A 23,497-nucleotide genomic window follows, 5' to 3' on the forward strand; every position below is an offset into this window, starting at 1 on the left:
AATGGGGTGGGTATGGTTTCCCAGTGACTTGTCCAGCCCACGGGCCGGCAGTTTGACACCCCTGACTTAGACAAATATATCTCTTCATAATGCTTTATAGCCCTCAACTGGTTTACAGAGTCAGCATATTACCCCCAACAATATTGGTCTTCATTTTACTGGCCTCAGAAGGATGGAAGGCTGAGTCAACCTTGAGCTGGTCAGGATCAAACTGCTGGCAGTCGGCAGAGTTAGTCTGCAATACTGTATTCTAACCACTGTGCCATCATAGCTCCTATTATCAATACTAATACGACTAGGTATTTCAAAGTATTGGGGTATCTCTAGGTAATTGCCTTAATAAAATGGTTATCTGATCAAGTTCTTGGTATTATTACTGAAGTTTGGCTGCCGAGTATTCTGTATTCAAGAAGGCACCATATTTAAAAGAAAAAATGATACCAAGATTTCTTTCATTCTCTATAATTTTATTTTTTCAACTTTTTTCCACTTTTCAACTTAGGTATTTTCTTATTGAAAAAATAAACTCTGTTTGGGAGGAAGATGGGAAAAAAATACAGAAAATAATAAAGGATGATGTAACGGAATCATTGAAAAGAAAAATAATGAAGGAAAAAGTAGAAACCTAATCTGGAAGTGTAGGGTCAGTCAGATGAACTAAATGAATCAGATTCAAATTGTACAGTGTGTATGCTCCTAAACTGTATGGGGAAACTTATATGGTGACTGGAAGAAGGAGGAGAAGGTGGAAGGGGAGAAAGCAGAAAAATTAGGGGGAATTGGAAAAGGGATAAGTAATAAAAAAACAAAGAAAATGAAATATTTACAGTACAATCTCCTCTTCCCTCTTGTGTATAAAATACACAAACTGTCATGCAGCATGGCTGGTATTGAACAACCCTGAACAGGAGTACTCCACACTGTAAGTTATGTTTGTTATCTTAAATTCACAAACTGATTGAATACTGTAGCTCTACACAATACTGTAACGTAGTCTAAAGAAAGTCCTCAATTCAACTTTGAGAAGTCGAAATTTCTTGAATTGCAACTGCGGTTTTCACTGAGTTTATCACTGGTATACAATATGTCCGTGCAAGACTGCCCTCTAGTGAGCCATTCAAAGTTATCCACAAAATAAACGCTACCAAACTGAAGTAGAGTATCAAATTGAAATAGTTGTCAGTCCTCATTAAGAGGTTCAAGGCTACTTCGGATTTAGAACCAAATTGCAAATAATTAATTCTATAGCAATTTCACATATTTTTAACAGAAGGCACTAAAAGCATGAAAGCCAGCGTGATGTGGGGATTAGAGCACCAGGCTAAAAACCAGGACACAATGACGTCTATTTTCACCTTAGGCATCGAAGGCAGATGGGTGACTTTGGGCCAGTCACTCTCTTTCAGCCCTAGGAAAGCAACGATAGCAAACCATGTCTCAAAACGCAGCCAGGGAAACTGCAGGGACTGGTCCAGGTAGTCACCAAGAGCCAAGACTAACTTAAATGCACCAAAACCAAAAATAATAGAAACTTAGATTTTCTATGGATCCGAACACACTGAACCTATATTGAGCTGTGGTGGCGCAGTGGTTAGAATGCAAGCTAGCTCTCCTCACAGCCAGGAGTTCAGTCCTGCCCGGCTCAAGGTTGACTCAACCTTCCATCATTCGGAGGTTGGTAAAATGATGACCCAGATTATTGGGGGCAATATGCTGACATTGCAAAAATGTGTTGTAAAGAGTGTTGTAAAGCACTATGGAGCAGTACACAAATCTAAGAGCTATCGCTATTGCTATTCTGCTAATTGTGATGTATGTTCAGATTGTAATTCCCCTCATATTGGTCCAACCCTTTTCATCCAGACTGCAAAAAAAAAAGTAATATAGGACAACTCTAGTTACCTATTTTTTGAGTTGACCAAAAGGACAGAGTAAATAGCTATGAGTGTGCTAAAACCAAAGTCAGATAGACAAAAGTGTACCAAAGTCCATGGCTGGCTTCACTCCAAACACTAAGTTGCAAGTTGTTCAGTTGAGTCACTCTGGCTCCTGTAGTTCTAAGACAGGGGTAGGCAACCTTGGCTCTTTTATGACTCGTGGACTTCAACTCCCAGAATTCCTGAGCCAGCACTGGCTCAGGAATTCTGGGAGTTGAGGTCCACGAGTCATAAAAGAGCCAAGGTTGCCTACCCCTGTTCTAAGACATTACTTATAGCAGGCATGTCAAACTCGCGATGTCATGTGACATCGCGCGACATATCACGCCTTTCTCCCCATTGGGTGGGCATGGCTTTGGCATGATGCATCCGGCCCACGGGCCAGAAGTTTGACATGCCTGACTTATAGTATTATTCTGACCCAGTCACTGTATCTTGTTCACACAAACCATAGTTAAAATGATCAATGGTATGGCAAGTATGACAAGACAGCCAGAATTAAATTCTTGCAAGAAAAATATATAAATGCAGGGGGTTAAACAGCCAAAAGATTATTGAAGGTACATGACATATGAGCATCAACCACAACTACCGTAGAAGGGATCCTTCTAGACCCTTTTTGGAAGATTAAAAGTTGCTTTTGTGAAAACTGATTCTCGCCTCTCACTCTTGCCTCTCTTTCTCATCCCAGAAAAGCCTATTGTCTCTCATGGACCTTGACATTCTCTCTTCATCACAATATTTTAAAAATTATCAACTTCATATTAAGTTTCTTTTTGTAGAGGAGTAGGGAAATAGCCTTGAAGAACATATCAGCAGCCATTAGGAAAAAAGGGAATTTAGCCCAGAGAGGCAAGGGTGATGAAGACATTTAAGATTTATTACCAGATACAAACATGGACATCCAAAATTAACAACCCAAATCTGGAGGTACCATTATTGAAGAGTAGTGGGGTTCATCAATACTCAAACTGCCAAATCTTTCCCAGAAATGAGTTATTTTCTAATACCTTGTAGATCAGACCTTGGCATTTTATGATTCATGGGCCATATCCAGCCTTTCGGCTGTCCCTGTCCAGCCTGCAGCATTGGGAGGAAGGGAGAGATATCAGTGGGGGGGATGGTGGCCCTCTACATGTGGTCCCTTGGGAAAATTAATTGCCCATTCTTGCTGTGGATAAAAAAGCTACTTTAGTAAAATGCACCAGGAGAGATTCAGTAAACAACAGTGTTATGATAATCTGCTTGCATATTTAATTAGAATACATTGCTGAATTCTTTCTCATTCTATGGATACAAAATTGACCCATCCACTGGATAGGCAGCTGGCTCAACAGCAGACTTATAGAGGTGCCATCCAAGGTGTCATTAGTGATTTTACTGTCCTGCTTAATAGTCCCCAAAGGAATCTCATGTACTCCTCTCCCTCTCCAGGTAGGTGTAACTACAATGTAAACTTCAGTCTTAAGCCAATAGATCTGTGCGTAAAGTAGAATTCATCATCATTTTAGCCACTGTCTATCCACTCCAGGATGAAGGCCTCTTCTGCATTTTTCCAACCTATTCAGTTAGAACATTGTAGACACGTAGAATTATAGACAATTTAAACAAGCAAAAAAAGAAACTAACTTTATATAGACCAGTGGCGGTGAACCTATGGCACGCGTGCCAGAGGCGGCACTTAGAGCTCTCTCTGTTGGCACGCGCGCTGCCACCACTAGCAGCAGCTCCATCAGGCCACCACCACTGCCTGAAGCAGGAGCCCCACCCAGCACAAAGGAGGCAAAGCGGCCAACTAGCAAAGCTCGAGTAGAGATGGTAGAGCAGAGGTCAGCAACCATTGTCGATTGGTGGACTGGAAGAAAAGGGAGGGGAATCATTTTACATGTGTGCGCGCACGCACAAGGCCGTGAGCATGCACACACTGCAAATGGTGCGGGGCTAGTGCCTGCGTGATACTCACTAGCTCTGCCCCATTCTTGCGTGGTGCAGTGCCTTGCAGCACAGTGGCCCATTTTTGCGCCCCTGGTTTTTGCATGCCAGAGGCAGCTCTGCCCCCCCCCAGGGCACCATAATGCTGATGCACCCCTGGCACTTTGCAATAAATAAGTGGGTTTTGGGTTGCGGTTTGGGCACTTGGTCTCTAAAAGGTTCGCCATCACTGATATAGACACTCACATTTTATCTAGTGCCTCAGTGTTATGTTAAAATTGCTGAGGTTGAGAAACACCTCAGCAACTTGAAGATAACACTGGCTTAAAGTGGCTTTCGCGTTTGTGGTTCAGTGCAGTATGTGAATCCATCCCTTAGATGGCAGCAAAGAGCTACGAAATCCACTCATTTTATTTGCTGCCGACCCATTAGTTTTCTAAAATTTAAGAATTCCCAGTGAACTAGACCTTTATTTTTCTATCTGATTATTCAATAGGGCAACAGCTGAGGGCTGTTTAGCATCTCTATGGGAAACAGTGGCAGAACAGAACCAAGTAACATTTGATATATTGTTTATTTGGTTATACATCCCATCCTTACTTTGTTGTTGATTCTTGAAAGTTCTGTTAGGATCCCTTCTTTGAATTGCTGAAAGAAAAAAATCATCCAGTCCAAGCTGGGAATAAATAAAATGGAGACTGCTTTAGAAAGAAGTTTAGAGTTTATTGAAGGGCAAAGCCAGACAGAAGCAAGGCTCTGGGAAAGCTGACCACACATTGCTATGAATGGTGGGTTTTTATACCTTCTTGGGCTTTTGAGGTTGTTTCCTGTTCTTGTTTGAGGCTTTGTATTTCCAGTGTTATGTACTTTGACCTAAATCTGAGCATGTCCTTTTGGTATTGGTGCATTAATCTTATTATGTTTCCTGTTCTTAGAGTTTGGGGGGGTATGTAGATTTTAGGGGTCGTTGTCTTCCTAATCTCATCAATTTCTTCTAGATTCCTGGCTCTAACCTTCCTGAATGGATTATTACATCTGCATTTCTAAAAGCTGGTTTCTGCTTGAGACTATTAAGGAAAAATTGGGCTTGCTTTTCTGCCTTTAAGATCCTTTGGGGAAATATATTCTGCCTTTGTAAGGACAAGGACAAGGACAAGAAGCAGGACAAGAAGCAATGGATGGAAACTAGTCAAGGAGAAACTTCCTGACAGTTAGAAGAATTAACCAGTGGAACAACCTGCCTCCAGAAGTGGTGAATGCTCCAACAGTTGAAGTTTTTAAGAAGAGACTGGACAGCCATTTGCCTGAAATGGTATAGGGTTTCCTGCCTGAGCAGGGGGTTGGACTAGATGACCTCCAAGGTACCTTCCAACTTCTTCTTCTTCTTCTTCTTCTTCTTCTTCTTCTTCTTCTTCTTCTTCTTCTTCTTCTTCTTCTTCTTCTTCTTATTATTATTATTATTATTATTATTATTATTATTATTATTATTAATTTCCCAAAATATTTCTTTCTCTGGATTCTTCCCACTGAGTTTCCTCCTCCCCCTGGCAATCTTTCTCAGGTTCCAGCTTGGCCTAATCAAGTTTCACATTTTACTCCCCTCCTTTACTTTTTTTCATTTTTTAAAAAAAGTTTTATCTGCACACACACAGAGCTATTGCATGAGGCCTAAACTGCATAACAAAAACCTTTTAAATTCCCACTAAGTTTCCTTGCTAAGGGCCAGAGCAACAACAACAACAACTACTACTACTACTACTACTAATAATAATAATAATAATAATAATAATAATAATAATAATAATAGCAGCAGCAGCCCGGATGCTGATGCCGTTGCAACCTAGGGAAAGAGCCCAGTCTTCCTTTAGCCCTGCAGCAAGGAGCCAAGGCGCCATGCCTTCTGAAATCCTCGCGCCATGGCAACACGGGCGCGGAGACGTGGAGTCCAGTCTTCCAGTGGAAGGAACCGCACGCTAAGCGGCGCTCTCTCCGCCACTCAACGACCGCTCGTCTCGTGGACTCTTTCGTCAGGAAGCCTCCGCGCACCGCCCCTCTCCTATTTCCGGAAGAGAGGTTGGGGATTCCTCGTGCCGAGGCGCGAGGAGGGAAGGCGGCGCTGTGAAAGCCGAGGCGCATCGCTCGGGCTTCGGCTCCGCCGGGCGCAGCTGCGATTCATCCTTCCCGCTCCGTCGCAGCTCCTGGCGTAACAGGGGACGAGGGCAGCAGGCAGACTGGGCGAGAAGGGGGAGCCTTTTCCGAAATTAGTGTGGGTGTTCTTTAAATTTGGCTGGAAAACCCAAGGCAGCCCGAGCAGCATACCCAGGTACGTGCCAGGTACGTGGGGGTAAGCACTTTTATTCAAAGTCCAAAATAGGGATAAGAAATGGTGAATCGAAGAAATAAGGATAGCTAAGAAAATGAATGTGAAGAGATCGGCCTCTTTCATCCTTGTGTCTCCCTGCCCTTGCAGACTGATCTTGTTTCACCTTTTGTTAAAATGTCTGTCTGAAGATTTTGTCAAGTGTCCTCCATCCGGACTTTCTTGATCTTTCGTCTGTACCAATCCGTTTTTTCTTCATGTGCCTGCTTTGCAGTTAGTTGCATCTTCATTGTTTTCTCCGTATAGTATGACAGAAGCACCACTGGATGCTTCTTTTGTACAGTCAAGAACTTTTATACTTAGTCCATATTTGCACTCCACTCTTAGTTCTAATTTTTGTTAAAACATAAAGTAATCCACTCCCACTACATCCAGATTTTTATCTTCCTTCTGAAATTAAAAAAAAAATGTGGGCAAGGCCACACTTTTACATGTAGGTATTTTTGCTTCTTCCAACAAGAATTTATTCCTTACAACAGACTACATGACACCTAATACCCTGTTTTTTTAATACATAAATTTTCAGATCCATAGTTCTCACTGTATTATGCAATTTAACATTTACTGCAAATCAATTTATTTCTCAACAGCCATAACTTTGGGTATGGTCACAAGTCCATTTTTTTCCAGCACCATCTAATTTCAGTCACTGAATGAATGGTCATAAACTGAGGACTCCCTATACTTAACAGCATCAGCTCCATAAAATCTGTCCATCTTCATTTAGGTTTGTTAGCACTTTTTTTCTCTTCACAGATATATATCTGTTTTTCATTTATTAATTTATGTTGTTCATCATTTATTCTTCTCACATTCCATGTTTCAGTTTTTCATCTGCTAGGTCATTTTTTTAAACCAATATCCAAAGCACTCTGGGTGATTTATAATAAAACACACTAAAAATACAATCTGAATAAAAATATATACATAAAATCAAGTAAAATAGAAATAGTCCTCATCTAATAACCACAGTTGGAACTGACAAGTCCGACATCAAGTGACAATGTCACTTTTCGTTGCAGTCATTAAGCAATTCACCATGGTTGTTAAGCAAGACATCACATCACGTGCCTACGATTTGCCAACTTCTGCATTGACTTTGCTTTTTGGAAGCCAGCTATGAAGCCTACAAATGATGATTGTGGGACTGTGGGACTCTGCAACAGTTGTTAATACTTGCTGATTGCAAAGTTCCTAAATCTTGATCACATGACTGCAGAGACATTGTGTCTGTCTTAAATGGAAAGACCAGTTGTAAAGTTATTTTTTCAGCACTATTGTAACTTGGAATGGTCACCAAACAGAGTCATTAAGTGAGGACTACCTGTACAAAGTAAAATCGTGTAAACTAGGTAGAAACAAAGTGGTCTTTCAAAAATTGAAACAATATGAATTAAGATATACAATTAAAAGCCTAACACCAAAATGTTGGTAATGTGGACTCCTCTCTGGGAATGGAATTCCATACTGGAGTGCCACCACAGAAGCAGCTTGTGCACCTCACCACCTAGATATGCTATGTGTTAATCACATTATTTTACACAGGTAAAAATATAAGAACTTCTATTGCTTTTGATTTTACTCCTATTCTGTTTCGAAGACTGAAACAATCATTTTAATTGTTATTTTATGTTTCCTTATTTATTTGTATTTTCTTTATGGAAGGTCTATAAAAGCTACCAGACTGCCAGAATGTCTGAAGTTGCAAAGGCTGCTGATGTGTTATCTGAAGTGAACCTCAGTGATGCAAGTACACCATTAGATGAGAATAGTGAAGGCCTAAATAATCCTAAAGAAGTTGTGATCACTATTGGAGCTACTATACCAACCGGATTTGAGCTGACTGCAGCGGATGAAGTACAAGAAAAATTAGGTTCAATATCTAGAATTAGCAAGGGCCGTGGGAAGATCTACTTTGAAATTCCGGTTATAAATCTTCCAAAGGTTTGAAAATTTTATTATTTTTGCAATTTGCTATTTGAATATTGGTCTGAAGCTGCAATATTCCTTGAGGTTACCCAGATGTACATATTCCTCCTGATGGCTACAAATTTCAGATTTATAGCCTTATATTCATTCCAGCTTCTGGCAAGATATTCTATAATATTATTTCACTGATTATACTGGACGATCTTGAATTCACATAAACACAAGCTGGATCGGACCACCAGTCCATATACAGTAGTGGCCAAAATAGTGGAAACCTTTTGGGAAAAATGTACAGTAGAAATGCCACCTTTGGTTAAGTTTCCACCAATTTTTCTTCTAATTTCTTTATAACTGTAGCCTTGTTCACTTAATAATACTATTTTACATCACTTTCTGGGCAACCAGTCAACTCTTTGCACCATTACTTTAATTTTATTACGTTTTACAAGCTCACTAAATGAAAGAACACAAAAAACCCAACTAACTTGATAGCAATCACATAACACACTGACAAATGTCCTCCTCTCAGCTTCAATACATGACATCAGTAACTGAATCCTACTGTGATCTGATTGGCTCATTGCCAAAACAAGATGACACCTGATTGGCTCTCTAAACACTTGTGCTCATTGGCTACAATCAGATGAAGGAAAGCTACCTGATATCAACCTAAGCAAGTTGTGCTTCCTTTTTCTGGTTATTTGGCTATAACTTTTCATAGAATACAGTACAGATAATTGAACAAACTTTGTTGCATTACATTCTTGATTAAATTATCTTTCCATTGATATATAATTTTATGGTACTACTCCCCCAAAACAGTGGTGTTATTAGCCATCAAACCTCAAAAATACACTTTTCCCAATAGGTTTCCACAATTTTGGATACTACTTTAGTTCAGCAGTCTGTGCTTAAAGCAGCCAACCAACTGTATGAGGACACCTATTAATTTCTCAGCCGATAGCCTTCAGAGGCAGTCAAAGCTAATCTGCCCCATGACTTCCCTGAACTGATCCAAACATTTTTGAATCCAGGCAAGCTGGTATTGATACAGTGTAGCACATTATACCAAATTTTATAAGGTTGCAATGCATAATATCCCAGCTAATATTTCTAAATATATTTAGTTGATTTATGTTCTACTTTTTAAATAGAACTTTTCATTTTAAAAAAAACAGCATGGAATGAGGCAGTTTTAGCTTGTATACTTTTAAAACTATAAAAACTAAAATTGTACTGTGTACTATACATATGTGTCATGTGAGATAAGAATTTGTAATTTCGTAACAGGTTCACCAGTTAAGATCAGTTGATAATTTATTTGTCGTCGTTCAAGAATTCAAAGATTATCAGTTCAAAGAAACTAAGGTAAGTTATTTTTTATTCCATAATTCTAAGCAAATTCAAATTTTAAATTACAAAACTAGCTCAATAATTATTGGGGTTTGAGAATATTTATTGTCCTATTTGGCGGTGGTATTGATACTTTACCATTCTCCAAAGCTTCTGAAATTTACCAAATCTCATTTCTATTTCTCAACCTTCAGTCTAATAAATACTGTGCAAGTAGAGAGGGAAGAGCAAAATAAACAACTTAGGCAGTTGTTTTTTCAAGAGTATGTTGATTTTTATAAAAATGAAGACGCAAAGGGCATTGATTTGAACTACAGGAATAGAGCCTCTTCTTTGAAATATAGCTTGCCATTCTCTAAGAGAAAAATCAATGATGCTTAGTACACAATATCAAAACAATATAGAAACAAAAAACATAAATAGCTAAAAATAGGGAGAATAACCATCTGTAACTAAAAAAAGACAGCCACATAAAAAGATAAAAAAAGACTCCAAACAATGCCATTTAACTCACATTTTAAGAATAATTTGAAACTACTTAACATGTGGTCTTCCTCAGAGAGGCAGTCTGTATTCTTTGCACCCAATTAAAAAGACCTTGTCCCTAATAGGTAAAGCTAAACATTTATTTGGAGAGCATCCCTGAAGCCAGCCCTCTACTGTAATCAGAATTGACAAAACATACAGGTATCAGCAGATCATCCGCTGCTTTCCAAAAATGAATTCATTTTCTGAACTATGGAAAATATGCAACTGCATACAATGAGTTTGTCTCAAAACTGTTATTAAATTCCTATAGGAAGAAGCTTTAAAGGATTTAGAAGGTTTGGTTAAGGATCTCCCTTGGACCAACTCTTTGGAAGTATGGAAGTTAAATACAAGCCTTAAGAAAAGAAAAACTAGACGAAATAAGGGCAACCAACAGGGTCATGCAAAGAAGGAGAAGCTAGATAAGAACAAGAACCAAGAAGGAAATGAAGAATTGCAAAAACCTGCACAAAATGATTTCAAATCTGCTGAAGTCCCAGACCCAGAAAATGCTGATGAAATAGTACCATCGGATGACGACGAGCAGTCCGAACCCAGAGAAGAGTTAACGTCCAATGGTGACAGCAGAAATGAATCAGGTGATGGTAAGATACAGGAAGTGGAAGCTGAAACACTGAAGTTCCGGGTAACTTGCAATAGAGCTGGTGATAATCACAACTTTAAATCAGATGAAGCAGCAAGAGATTTTGGAGGAGCTGTGCAGGACTTCTTTCAGTGGAAAGCAGATATGACCAATTTCGATATAGAGGTAACATTCTTTGAAAGTCTCCTCTTGTACGTTCAATGGGAAGAACAGTTTAAAACACAATATGTATATAGTCCTCAACTTACGATCGGTCACTCAGTGACTGTTCGAAGTTACAATGGATTTCCCCAGATCTACAACCCAGATTTGAAGTTGTGACAGCCGGTACTCACCCCTCCCTGTCACATAATTGCATTTTGGTTGCCAAACAACTGGCCTTCATGTACAGCCATTTGCAGCATCCTGCAGTCACATGACCATGATTTACATTGTTTTTTTTCCTGGAAACTGGCATTTACTTTTCCCAGCAATGGATTCACTTAATCATGGTGTTCACTTAACAATATCTGCAGAAAAGGTCTGGCAATCAGGCAGTCATATAGTGACGTTAACTGCTGGCATGAATTTCAACAGTAATTCCAGGGTCAATTACAATCATAAGTCAAGGACTATAAGATCTACCTTTATGGACTATAAACTATATAATATCTGAGCAATGGGTGTCTATAAACCAAATACTGTAAACCATGATTTACCATTATGGGAGTGAATTACATCAAGCCTTCAGCCTATGGCCTCCCACTTTTCTCTGATGCAATGTTGATTTCTAATATAATGCTGCACTATGCTTTATCTTATCATATTTTATTGGATAATTTTGATTATTTCAGATAGACTAACTGCAAACAATTAGGTATGAAGCAGCTCTATTTCAAGTAACATATTTTTTTAGCAATCGTAGTTATTTTGATTTAGATCATGGCGTCCAACCTTTTGACTTATCTTTGCCACATTGAGTGAAGAGAAATTGTCTTGGGCCACATATAAAAAATATACGGTAATAATGTTAAAAGTTTACAATCTTGTAGAGCCGCATTATTAGCTGTCCAGGACTGCACGGTTCCATAGGTTGGGCATGCCTGATTTAGATCATAATAATCACACAAACACATTTAAATCTGAAACAGAAATGAAATTTTCAGTTTCTTCACAATAAGAGAGAATAGAGAAAGCTATATGAATTAGAGGTTCATTGCTTCAATCCCAATCAATAATTCCTGAATATGGTCTGAAGTTTATTTATTTATTTATTTATTTAAATTTATATACCGCCCTTTCCCGAAGGACTCAGGGCGGTTTACAGGGCATTTAAAAGAGAGTCAATACAAACGTTAAAACAAATTAAAAAGATTAAATAAAACCCTGAGAACAGTAAAAAACCCAATTAAAATTAAAATTAAAAAATTCTCAGCCTGGGCCAGAGAGCTCGAAGAGCCAGGTCTTCAGGCCCCGGCGGAATGAACGGAGGTCGGGGGGCAGTCCTCAGCTCCACTGGCAGCTGGTTCCACAGGGCAGGCGCACCCACTGAGAAGGCCCTACCCCTGGGTGTTACCTGCCGGCAATCTTTAACCGGCGGCACCCTGAGAAGACCCTCCCTGTGGGAGCGCACTGGACGAAGGGAGCTTGATGCTGGCAGCAGGTGTTCCCTCAAATATCCCAGACCCTCGCCATTTAGGGCTTTATAGGTCATCACCAGCACCTTGAATTTCACCCGAAGGGCAACTGGAAGCAAATGCAGCTCGCGGAGTAGAGGTGTTACATGGGAGTATCGGGAGACACCCATCACGACTCGTGCGGCTGCATTCTGCACCAGTTGAAGCCTCCGGGTGGTCCTCAAGGGCAGCCCCATGTAGAGAGCGTTGCAGTAGTCTAAACGGGAGGTCACGAGCGCATGAGTGACTGTGCGTAGGGCATCTCGGTTCAGATAGGGTCACAACTGGTGCACCAGGCGAACCTCGGCAAAAGCCCCCCTGGTCACGGCTCCTATATGGTCTTCAAAAGTTTATACATTTACCAGAAGAAAGGTATCAATTCAGAATTGGACAGCCATAGTCCTTGACTCTTTTTTTCTAGTTCTGAGTTCCATTGTCCATTATAGCAGAAACAACAGCACAATGTCCCACCATTAACCCCCAGAACTAAACTGTTTACATGTGTAATACATCCCATCCAATAAAGGAGAATATTTGTAGCTCAGGGTTGAAATGAGGGATCCCTGGTGCTCTCTGAGCTTGGTTGTTTTCTTGCAGATGTTTCATGACCCAAACTAGGTAAACATTATCTAGTAAGAAGTAAGAGTTTGCTCTCAGTTTATATTCTAGTGGCTTGCCCTATCAGTGTTGGTGGGAGTGACTTGATAATAATTATTATTCCTATAACTAACAAATATTAATCTGCTTTATTCAAGGTTCTTCTCAATATTCACAATAATGAAGTGATAGTAGGGATTGCATTAACAGAGGAGAGTCTTCATAGAAGAAATATTACACATTTTGGGCCCACAACTCTTCGTTCCACTCTTGCGTATGGAATGCTGAGGTATGTGTGAAAAAATTATTTCAAATTTCGACCAAAATCATATCGATCAGTCAATTAAAAAAACATATCTGTATTACCCTAAACTGCAGTATGCCATACATTCTAACCTGGCGTGTATATATTTTACTATTCTGTGCATCATGATATTTAAAACTATTCCACAAGATGTTTACTGTAGTTCTCTTTTGTCATTGTTTTTCCTTCATTCAAAAAGTAATCTTCATGCAAAGAAAGCTTATTGCATTTTTATATGAAGAATTATAGCCCGTTGGTACTGTGATGTAAAAACATCTATTTCTGATAGATTGGGTCTAAGTATTTTTCTGCTGGTAGGAGTATTCCAATCAGGGAATTGCTCTTGCTGGTGGGATGAGGTAAAGATGGGTGATCTTTACTGTTTCTCTTTCTCTGGAGCACATGGAGACTTTCTCACAATTCCGGGAAACTCACTATAGAGTACATCTTTATAGAGGGGAGGACCTACATATCCAAAGAGTGTAGTAGCAATATTGCCTTGTCACTTGTTCCCTAACAGGAATGCTTTCCTAGATTATCACCCACATTTCCGTGGGTGAAGGGTACTCTCCATTTTAAATTGTCTTGGCATGCAGAAAGCTAAGTTTCTACTAATGGAAATATGTTTGGGATTTTTTTTAAAAAAAAAATCACATACATCTTAAAATATAAGGATAGTCTTGCCAGATCAAGGCAAATTCTCTCTTAGTCCAGCTTTTTGTTTCTTAAGAGACCAACCAGATGTCTGTGTGGCTCAAAAGCAGGAGGTGAATAATACCCTTCTGCCGTTGTTCTCCTTCAAGTGGAATCTCTGCCCATGTCCAGGGAGAATCCTTGGCTGTCAAGACTAATAGAGCCTGATAGATGTGTTCTCCATAACTCTATTCAGTTAAAGCCATCCAAACCTCCAGGTTATTACCATATCTTCTGAGAGAGAATTCCACAGTTTAATCATGTTGTATGAGAAGAGCTGCTTTTTATTGCCTTTTCTAAATTTACCAATCAGGTTCATTTAAATGATTAGTAGTCATAGTATTTTGAGAGCGGGAGAGCTTCACTTTCTCCATGCCATGCATGATTTTATATACTGTACATTAGTGGCAACAGCAATAGCACTTGGACTTACCGTATTTTCCAGCGTATAAGACAACTGGGCGTATAAGACGACCCCCCAACTTTTGAGATGATTTTCAAGATTTTTCGTCTTATATGCTGGAAAATCAGCGAGCCCGGGAAGGCACGCCCTCCCCTCTCACTGTGGAGGAAGCAGGGCAGGCTGGCGTCAGGCGGGAGCCGGCAGGGCAGTCCTGCGCACGTGCGCGCTCCCCGGCTCCTAAGGAGTCCTCGGGGAGCCATGGCAGGCACCTCACGCTTTTCCCTCTTGAAGCAGCATCGGCGGAGCCATCCGGCATCGGGCAGGAGCCAGCAGGGCAGTCCTGCGCACGCGCACGCTCCCCGGCTGTTAAGGAGCACTCCTTAGCAGCCAGGGAGTGCGCGCGTGTGCAGGACTGTATTTATTTTATTAATTTATTTTATTAAATTTATATACCGCCCTTTCCCGAAGGACTTACATACATTTACTGTATGTAAATGTTCTTGATGGTATCCACCATTGATGTGGTGGAAGGGGGGAATGAAAAAAACTAACAATATTACATTTGTATGTTAGCTTTTTGCTTTCAGTTTTTCTTTGCTTGTTTTATTATTTTGCTCTTCACACACTCCACGATGTGTTCATTTAGAGTTTCCTTTGTGGCTTAATACTATACTCTGCTTCTTTTTATCTTGGTTTTGTTTAGATTGTGTGATCCACAGCCAGCCGATGTAATAATTGATCCCATGTGCGGGACAGGTGCTATACCAATAGAGGTACTGCTCTCTCCTTGTTTCCCTGTCCTCAAGCATATTGGGTCTTCTTTATTTCTGAGTAGATATGTATATCTATTGGCAACTTCAGTTTCCGGCCTTGAAGTTGAGATTAGTACCTCATATTAATCTTAACAGCATGCAGAGCGACTCTAGTATGTTGTCATAGCAGTAAGTCTTCTGAAATATGGCTTATTATAAAATGGGAGGGAGGGTGTATATAGCCATTTTAAACTTACTGATGGTGGGGGGGGTCTGCACATCTTAGATTTTGTCTGTACACTACTGTACTACTTGTACAAGAAGCAGTGCATGTTTCTTTAATGTCTTATTAGAATCCTTACAGAATCGTTGCAGAGATGTTGAGCCTATGGCTTGCGTAAACTCTTCAGTAACTGAAGAGTACTGCCTGACTGGGGAGGGTGGGGTAGCAGATAGATCAGGGGTGTCAAACTCAATTTCATTGACGGCTGCATCAGCATTGCAGTTGCCCTCAGGGGGCCGGGTGGATATGGCCTGGGTGGGTGTGGCCTACTGGGTGGGTGTGGCTAGAGTGCGTATGGCCTACTGGGTGGGCGTGGGCAGCTCTACATTGTTCACATTAAGGGGGCCTGGGCAGGAGTGGGACAGATCTGAGGGTCTCTGGCAGAAGGAGGGTGTCTGGGCCAGGGCCAAGGCAGTGGGGGCCGTTCCCTCACTGTTTCCAGGATGGCTTCACGGGCCGCATGAAACCACTTTGCGGGCCGGATCTGCCCCCCCCACCGGGCCTTGTGTTTGACATGTCTGAGATAGATGATGGAAGACCATCAAAAGAGCAGGTTGCTCTCTATCCTGAGCTCGGATCTGATTACATTACCGATAGTCATTCAAAATTGTGCTGCCGCTCAACAAATGGCAGTTTAATCTGGCCTGTGAAATTATAGCTGTTGCAGCGCTCCCACAGTCAGGTAATCAAAAAATCCAGGCGCTTGGCAGACTGCCTATACTTACAGCCACATTAGTGCTTCAAGTCCCCTCACCTGTCTGCCTCCCTGCCCCATCTCTACCCTTTTGGCCGCACTGCGTTCTGCTGGCTCAGTCGGCCTGCTGACCCTGCAAGGCTTTCTAGGGTTCTGAAACCTTGCAAGAAGGCTGCAGGCAATTTGGGTGAGGAGCCAGTGCAGCCTTGTGAAGGAGGCCTGGTACAGCCAGCAGCTGCCTCACAAAAGGCCAGGCAGGAAGGAAGGAAGGAAGATGGCAAAGGTTCATCTGGGGATGGCAAGGCTGGCAGGGCTAGCAAGCACAAGACAACAGGGCCACCAGGAACAGCAGGCTGGCAAAAGGGGCCAGCACGCAAGGCAGTCAGTAGGGAAGTAATGGAGAGTCCAGGCCAGTGTGGGGAGTTGAATAGAAGGCAGTCTGTCATCTTACCAAGGCTCAGGGATTGGAGGGACCAAGCCAAGGGATTGGAGTGGGTCCTTGACTAACACCAGTGGGATTCAGTTGACAATGGCAGCTAGGATTTCCAGGATTGCCATAGCTTAGCAATGTGGTCCCATGACATCACGCTTTACATGTGTATCACTTAGCAGTGGAAATTCCAGCCCAAATTGTCATCCTTACTTAAGGATGATACTGTATAGCCCAGGAGTAGGCAACCTTGGCTCTTTTATGACTCGTGGACTTCAACTCCCAAAATTCCTGAGCCAGCCATGCTGGCTCAGGAATTCTGGGAGTTGAAGTCCACGAGTCATAAAAGAGCCAAGGTTGCCTACTGCTGGTATAGCCAAAAGGTCAGGAATATACAGAAGAAACTCTAGATCTCAAAAACTCAAGAAATCTAACCAGTTAGGTTTATATTAAATATATATTATTGGTTAAATATATATTATTGAATTATGGGCAGATTCTGATGTACACAGCAAGGAAATGCTTCTGGCAATTTAGAGTAGGCAGAGAAGCAGTTTGCTCAACGACCGGCTGCTCGTTAGAAACCCTGCCTCCCAACAGTGCAAATGGATTGTTGCTAGCAGATCCCTTCCTTTCCAGGGCATCTCTGAAGTGAGTGCTCTAGATAGTCATGAACTAAGCATTACTCTCAATTTTCCTTATGAAAATATTATATATATATATATTGTTTTTCAAAAATAGTTTTCAGATGGAGTGCTGCATTGCCAAGTTCACTATGTTTCTCACTCACAGGGGGTTACTGTCTGGCCAAATTGTTATCATATTGCTGGGGATAACCATTCACAGGCTGTGAAGAAAACAGCAAATAATATCTCCTCATTATTGAAGCAAATTCAAAGTAAAGAAAGGTAAGAATTAAGAATAAAAAAGTAGTATAACCTCAGATTTGTTTTTTTCAAACATTCAAATAATAGAAAGTATCAGTTCATAATTGTGGATGTGCGGATCTGAGCAATTCTTTCTCCTTGAAATAATTTGCTGCTGATGGCAATTTCTAATTTATAACAGCACTTCTACAGGAATACCCATAGATAGCATCCAATGGGATAGTTGCAATCTCCCCCTGAGGACCGGCTCTGTGGATGTCATTGTAACAGATCTGCCATTTGGAAAAAGGTAAAGATCCGTGTGTTTGGATGATTCTCTTCTTTCTTCAGGGTTGGGGTAATTACTGACTAATGAATTACTGTCCAAATATAAGGGATACACGTTTCTTTAATTTCTTTCTCTGTCCTATTGATAAGAAATATGTTGATCCTGACCAATATTGTGAGATGCAAAAACAGCCTTTGGAGCAAAAAAATTACTTCTACATTGTATGGACTTGTGTATCAGAAATACTTCAGAATGTCGTCAACTAATTAGTAATACGGTGATTAGGTGATTAGTACGTGCAATTTATAGAAATTATTCTGTTTATCTAGTTTATATCATGTTCTCCTTTGAGCTAAGAAACTACTATCATTATTGTTAATAATTGGTGATAAAAAAGACAAAAAGTCTGGATAGTGGGCTTCGAGTATGCGAAGACAGTAGAAGAGAAGAGAAAGAACTGGAGAAGATAAAAAAATGCAAAGACCTGCAAAAAAAAAATAGAATAACTGCGGCAAAAGAAAGCAAAGATAGCACCAAGAGTAATAGGCATCTTGGGTGCAATCCCAAAACAACTGCAGCACCACTCGAACACCATCAGCATTGACAAATTCACTCTCAGTCAATTGCAACAGCTATTGACAGGTTACTCGGAACAGCTTACAAAGTACCTTTGACAGTATTAAACCTCATCACCTGCCTGTTCCAGGTCTTTGGGAGGATATAATACGTGTATAAAAATTGCCAAATCTAGTCTGAGTATCTGGTAGGCTGTATGACGAACCGTATAAAATTGTATAAGAAATAATTTTGAAAGAAAGTTAAAACTATTAAACTGCACTTTTTCATCTTTATCTTCTTTATTCTTCTTTGTCACTCATTCAATCTTTATATATTTGTTCGATAATGCATACAGGTAGTCCTCAGTGTACACTCCTTCAGCAACCATCAAAGTTACTACGGTATTGAATAAGGGGTATTTATGACAGGTCTTCCTTGTTCCAGCTATTCGCAGTATCCCATTGTCAAGTGATTGTAATTCGAGGTCCTGGTGATTGGACTGCAATTATGATGTAGTGTTCTGCACTCATATGATCACCCATTTGTGATCTTCACTGCCAGCTTCTGACAAGCAAAGTTAATGGGGAAGCCAGGAAGAAGTTGCGGAGATCGGGCGACTGGGACACTGTTACCATAAAGTGACTGAGCAACGAGAAGGATTAAAAATACAATTTAACAACAGTCATAATATCCAAGGTCATAAAAAGAACTCAGTTCATAAAAAAAAATATTAATTATTCTACTCAAGATATGTAGAATGTTGTATGGATCCAAATGCAGAAAACCTCTAATTTGAAATAGATAATTTATTATACACAATCTTAAACTCAGATTAATCACTTTCAAAACATCCAAGTTCTTGATTTATGACCATAGTTCAGCCTGGAATTAGCTGCCCAGACTCAATTCAATAATGATATAGATGATATATAAATTTAATGAAATAAATAAATAAATATTATATAATTTATAATATAAATTATAGTCATAAGTTTTTGTAGTTGCAAGTCAAGGGTCATATGATCAGACTTGATTTTTTTGACAGTTTTTGGCTGCAGTCATTAAGTGAACACCACAGTCAATAAACAAATCTGTTTTAACCGGTTGGTTTTTTTTGCCAAAAAATGAAAGTAAACATCAAAAAAACATTGAAAATTTCAGTCTCTTGCCTGTGCGATGCTACAGTTGAGCCAGCTGCCCTGCACCCACAGTGCGATCACATGATTGCGGGGGAGGGGGGGTGGTTGCTTCTCCAAAATCTGGTCCTAAGTAGCTTTTGAGGGAGTCTATTGGAACTTTGGTTGTTAAACTACCAGCCATAAGTCAAGGACTACATGTACTCATTGTTTAAAATACTAATTAAAAATAGTTTAATGTTTATTTAAGTTTTTTATTTTATTCTGACTTGAGACTGGCTGTACGTGATTTAAAATCATTGGAAGTGTAGCCCATTACTTTAGAAATATGTTACAGCATGAAAGTGATTATTTGTATCATAATTATTTTAAGTGAATAAAAACTGGAGAAATAGTACAACTTCCTGGCTCAATATAGTTTCTCATTCTCATTTAAATTGTTACAAGGTTTGTGATATACCACAGTTGGACAACTATTAATATGGAGACAAAATTAAGGATGTGAACACTTCTAAAGTTACTCACTTTCTACTGGTAATCAATTTCACTGTAGGATGGGGTCCAAGAAGAAGAATTGGAATCTCTACCCATCTAGCCTTATGGAGATGGCCCGAATTTGTAGACCAAGGACTGGGAGAGCTGTGCTGTTGACTGAAGATAGGAAATGCTTTGCCAAGGTAGGCACAGATTGCTAGTATGTTATCTCCAAAGCAATCTTTACATAGGATATATTAGGGCATACATAGGGCATAGGTTAGCCCTGATAGTGCAGTGATTAAATGCAGTATTGCAGGCAAATTCTGCCCATAGTCGAGTTTGATCCTGATGGGATTCAGGATTTGACTCAGCCTTCCATCCTTCCAAAGTTGGTAAAATGAAGATCCAGATTGTTGAGGACAATATGCAAATAATGTTTATATTATGCTGGGGAAGTATATAAACTTAAATCCTATTGCTGTATTGCAATAATTTTTGGTGTCTGTCTATCAGCATTATGGGAACAAGCCAAATTCTAAATTAGTATAGGTAGATATGAGGTCACATTTATCTTGCCCAGGATAAATTGCAGCTTGTATATGAGGAATTGTAAAGTTGGATAATTTTTTCAAGGGGAACTTAAAAAACACCTCCAATAATAATGTGCCTCAAAATTAGGTTCCTAAAAGAAACAGAAGCAGGCTTTTTAACTTCTTAACTATTTTCCTGTTATATATTTATTTAATGACTGAAAATAATGGGAGATTTCAGCTCAGAATTGCAATAAGACTTTGCCTTTAGGCATTTATTTACCAAATGAAGTTGATTTGCTAACCTTTACTAAATTTTGAATTGTTTTGTATTTCAGGCATTATCAAAAATGGGGCACCTGTGGGAAAAGTCTCATACAATATGGGTGAATGTTGGAGGCCTCTGTGCTGCTGTATATCTCCTGAAACGCACTTCAGAAATAATTGAGCAGAGAAGATCATATTGGTAACATTTTAGGCAGGCCTAGCACTCTTCCATAATCCAGTCGCTTTACTTGATATTCCAAGTTGGTGAGTGCTTCAGAATTAAGTGGGTTCAGCAAAATGAACTACTAAGTAAACATACTGCACCAAATCCAACTTGAAGCTCTTGAAGGCACTTAAATAAGAAATTGTAGTAAGTTGATAAAGCTTGCAGTTTTACTGTCAGCCTGAAAATGACAGTTACTGTGTCAATTTAAGTGCAAATCCTTTCATATTCATAAGGGAAGCTACCCAATCTGGTGAAAAGGCTAATAGTTTCAGAAGAGATCTTTCAAAATATAGTGTTAGAAGATTGTTTTAATATTGTTCAGTTTAGAGTCTCTTTAGGTTAAGAAGGTGTATAATATTTTGCCACTGAAGAATTGCTGCCATTTTATTTTGTTTGGCATCTAAAATAGGGGCAATAAAGTTAGTACAGTTTTACAAACTTTATTGCCCAAAATAGGAACAATAAAGCTAGTACAGTTTTACAAACTTTTTAAAGCTCTGAATTACACACTGTGATCTCACTAGTGTTGTTTCCTTATCTGCTGTCTCAATGTAAGAGTTAAATCGTTTGTTTTCTGTCATATGCTTGTTATAGCTCTGAGAAGATGTTGTATGAGTCTTTATACTTTTCTTTTGTCATTGTTCAAATGCAGTAATAAACTTTATATGTATTGTTGATTGGAACTTGCAGGATACATGAGAATATTTATAAGTTAATTTTAATCTGAAAATAATAGCTAAAGAATGTGCTTAGTAGCTGAATGACAGTAACTTGTAATGATTCTCGACCATGGTCCAAATTAACAAGATCTATACAATAAATATACATCCCACCATCAGTTTGTTATTCCATACTCTTGCAAAGCTTTCTTTGCTTCTCACATTAGTTGTTGATATTTTTTTCCTGTATATAATAAAGTTTTTACCAGGATTATCTGTCCTTTCTTTTCCATACATATCAAACACCCAAGCAGTTTCTTGTAAGGCAGTTTCTTTAGGTTTACTTGTTCATATTTTAGATTTACTTGTTCATAATTAACACCATAATTCAGAGAAAATCAGAAACCATATTTACAATTACATGCATTTCTTTAGTTTATAACTAAGAGTTTAAAGCCTGTATATTCAGTCTCTTGAATATTAAAAAAATTCTTGAATGATATATTCTAATGAAGTTTTCTTGAGAAAAGGAGCCGTAGAAACAATTTTGATTCTTGCTCTGCCCCGTTGTAATCATAAATGAAGAACTTCTAAATGAAGAACTTATCTAATTAAATATCTTAAATATCTTTTGTAAGTGAGGAATTTTGAAACCAGATTTTATTTTTTTATTTTTTTATTTTATTGGATTTGTATACCGCCTTATTCCCGTAGGACTCAGGGCGGTTTACAGGGCAGTTAAAACCATGAATACAAAAAATTAAAAACAAATAAAACAAATTAAATTCAAGCCCCAAGAGTAAATCTAAAACCCAGTTAAATTAACAACCCCACAGTCTGGACCAAACAGATCGAAGAGCCAAGTTTTCAGGTCCCGGCGAAATGAGCGAAAGTCGGGGGCAGTCCTAAGTTCTGTGGGTAGTTGGTTCCATAGGGCAGGCGCACCCACAGAGAACGCCCTTCCCCTGGGAATAACCCGCCGGCATTCATTAACCGGCGGTACCTCCCTGTGGGGGCGCACAGGACGATGGGAAGATGATGCCGGCAGCAGGTGTTCCCTTAGATCAGGGGTGTCAAACTCAATTTCATTGAGGGCCGCATCAGCATTGCAGTTGCCCTCAAGGGGCCGGGCGGGTATGGCCAGGGTGGGCATGGCCTGCTGGGTAGGCGTGGCTAGAGTGCGTATGGCCTACTGGGTGGGTGTGGCCAGCTCTACATCGTTCGCATCAAGGGTGCCTATGGGGGGCCTGGGCAGGAGTGGGACAGATCTGAGGGTCTCTGGCAGAAGGAGGGTCTCTGGGCCGGGGCCAAGGCAGTGGGGGCCGTTCCCTCACTGTTTCCAGAATGGCTTCGCGGGCCACATGAAAGCACTTCGCGGGCCGGATCCGGCCCCCGGGCCTTGTGTTTGACATGTCTGCCTTAGATAGTCCGGACCCAAGCCATTTAGGGCTTTATAGGTCATTACCAGCACCTTGAATCTCACCCGGAGGGCAACCGTAAGCCAATGCAGCTCACGGAGAAGAAGTGTTACACGGGAGTATCGGGAAGCTCCCATCAAAACTCGCGCGGCTGAATTCTGCACCAGTTGAAGCCTTCGGGTGGTCCTCAAGGGCAGCCCCATGTAGAGGGCATTGCAGTAGTCTAACCGGGAGGTCACGAGCGCATGAGTGACTGTACGTAGAGCATCTCGGTCCAGATAGGGACGCAACTGGCGCACCAGGCGAATCTGGGCAAAAGCCCCCCTGTGATTGGGCACTTTTTAATTAGTGATATCTCGATAGCTTAATACGTATAACTTTAAACCTAATCCTTTTTCTTAATTTTGAATACTATGAAGAGTATTCCTGGCATTTCCTATAGAAATTACAGGTGCGATAGTATAAATTTTGAATTACCGGTACCTTGTTCCTCCTAAAAAGATTAAAGTAAGAAGCATGTCTTTTAAGTAGGCACCACTTTATTAGAGGTAGATAGCAAAGAAAATACTTTTAAGATATAAAATTAACTGCAAACAT

At 40.0% G+C, this 23,497-nt stretch overlaps 1 protein-coding gene across 2 annotated transcripts; it reads left to right on the plus strand.

Annotated features, from left to right (window-relative positions):
- Positions 1–5,951: 5,951 nt before the first annotated feature.
- On the plus strand, positions 5,952–21,774 carry THUMPD3 (THUMP domain 3 tRNA guanosine methyltransferase). 2 transcript variants are annotated; one of them, XM_083352656.1, is made up of 10 exons: positions 5,952–6,192; positions 7,915–8,193; positions 9,469–9,546; positions 10,331–10,828; positions 13,074–13,204; positions 15,019–15,088; positions 17,267–17,382; positions 17,543–17,650; positions 19,877–20,000; positions 20,669–21,774. In XM_083352656.1, the coding sequence occupies exons 2-10, from the start codon at positions 7,942–7,944 to the stop codon at positions 20,798–20,800; spliced, it is 1,509 nt and encodes a 502-aa protein (XP_083208782.1). In that variant the 5' UTR covers positions 5,952–6,192; positions 7,915–7,941; the 3' UTR covers positions 20,801–21,774. The 2 variants fall into 2 exon arrangements, with proteins under 2 accessions (XP_083208782.1, XP_083208783.1); XM_083352657.1 differs by lacking the exon at positions 5,952–6,192 and adding an exon at positions 6,870–6,976.
- The last annotated feature ends 1,723 nt before the right edge of the window (positions 21,775–23,497 follow it).

The sequence above is a fragment of the Vipera ursinii genome (genome assembly GCF_947247035.1).
Source record: "Vipera ursinii genome assembly, chromosome: 2".
Classification (NCBI taxonomy): Eukaryota; Metazoa; Chordata; class Lepidosauria; order Squamata; family Viperidae; genus Vipera; species Vipera ursinii.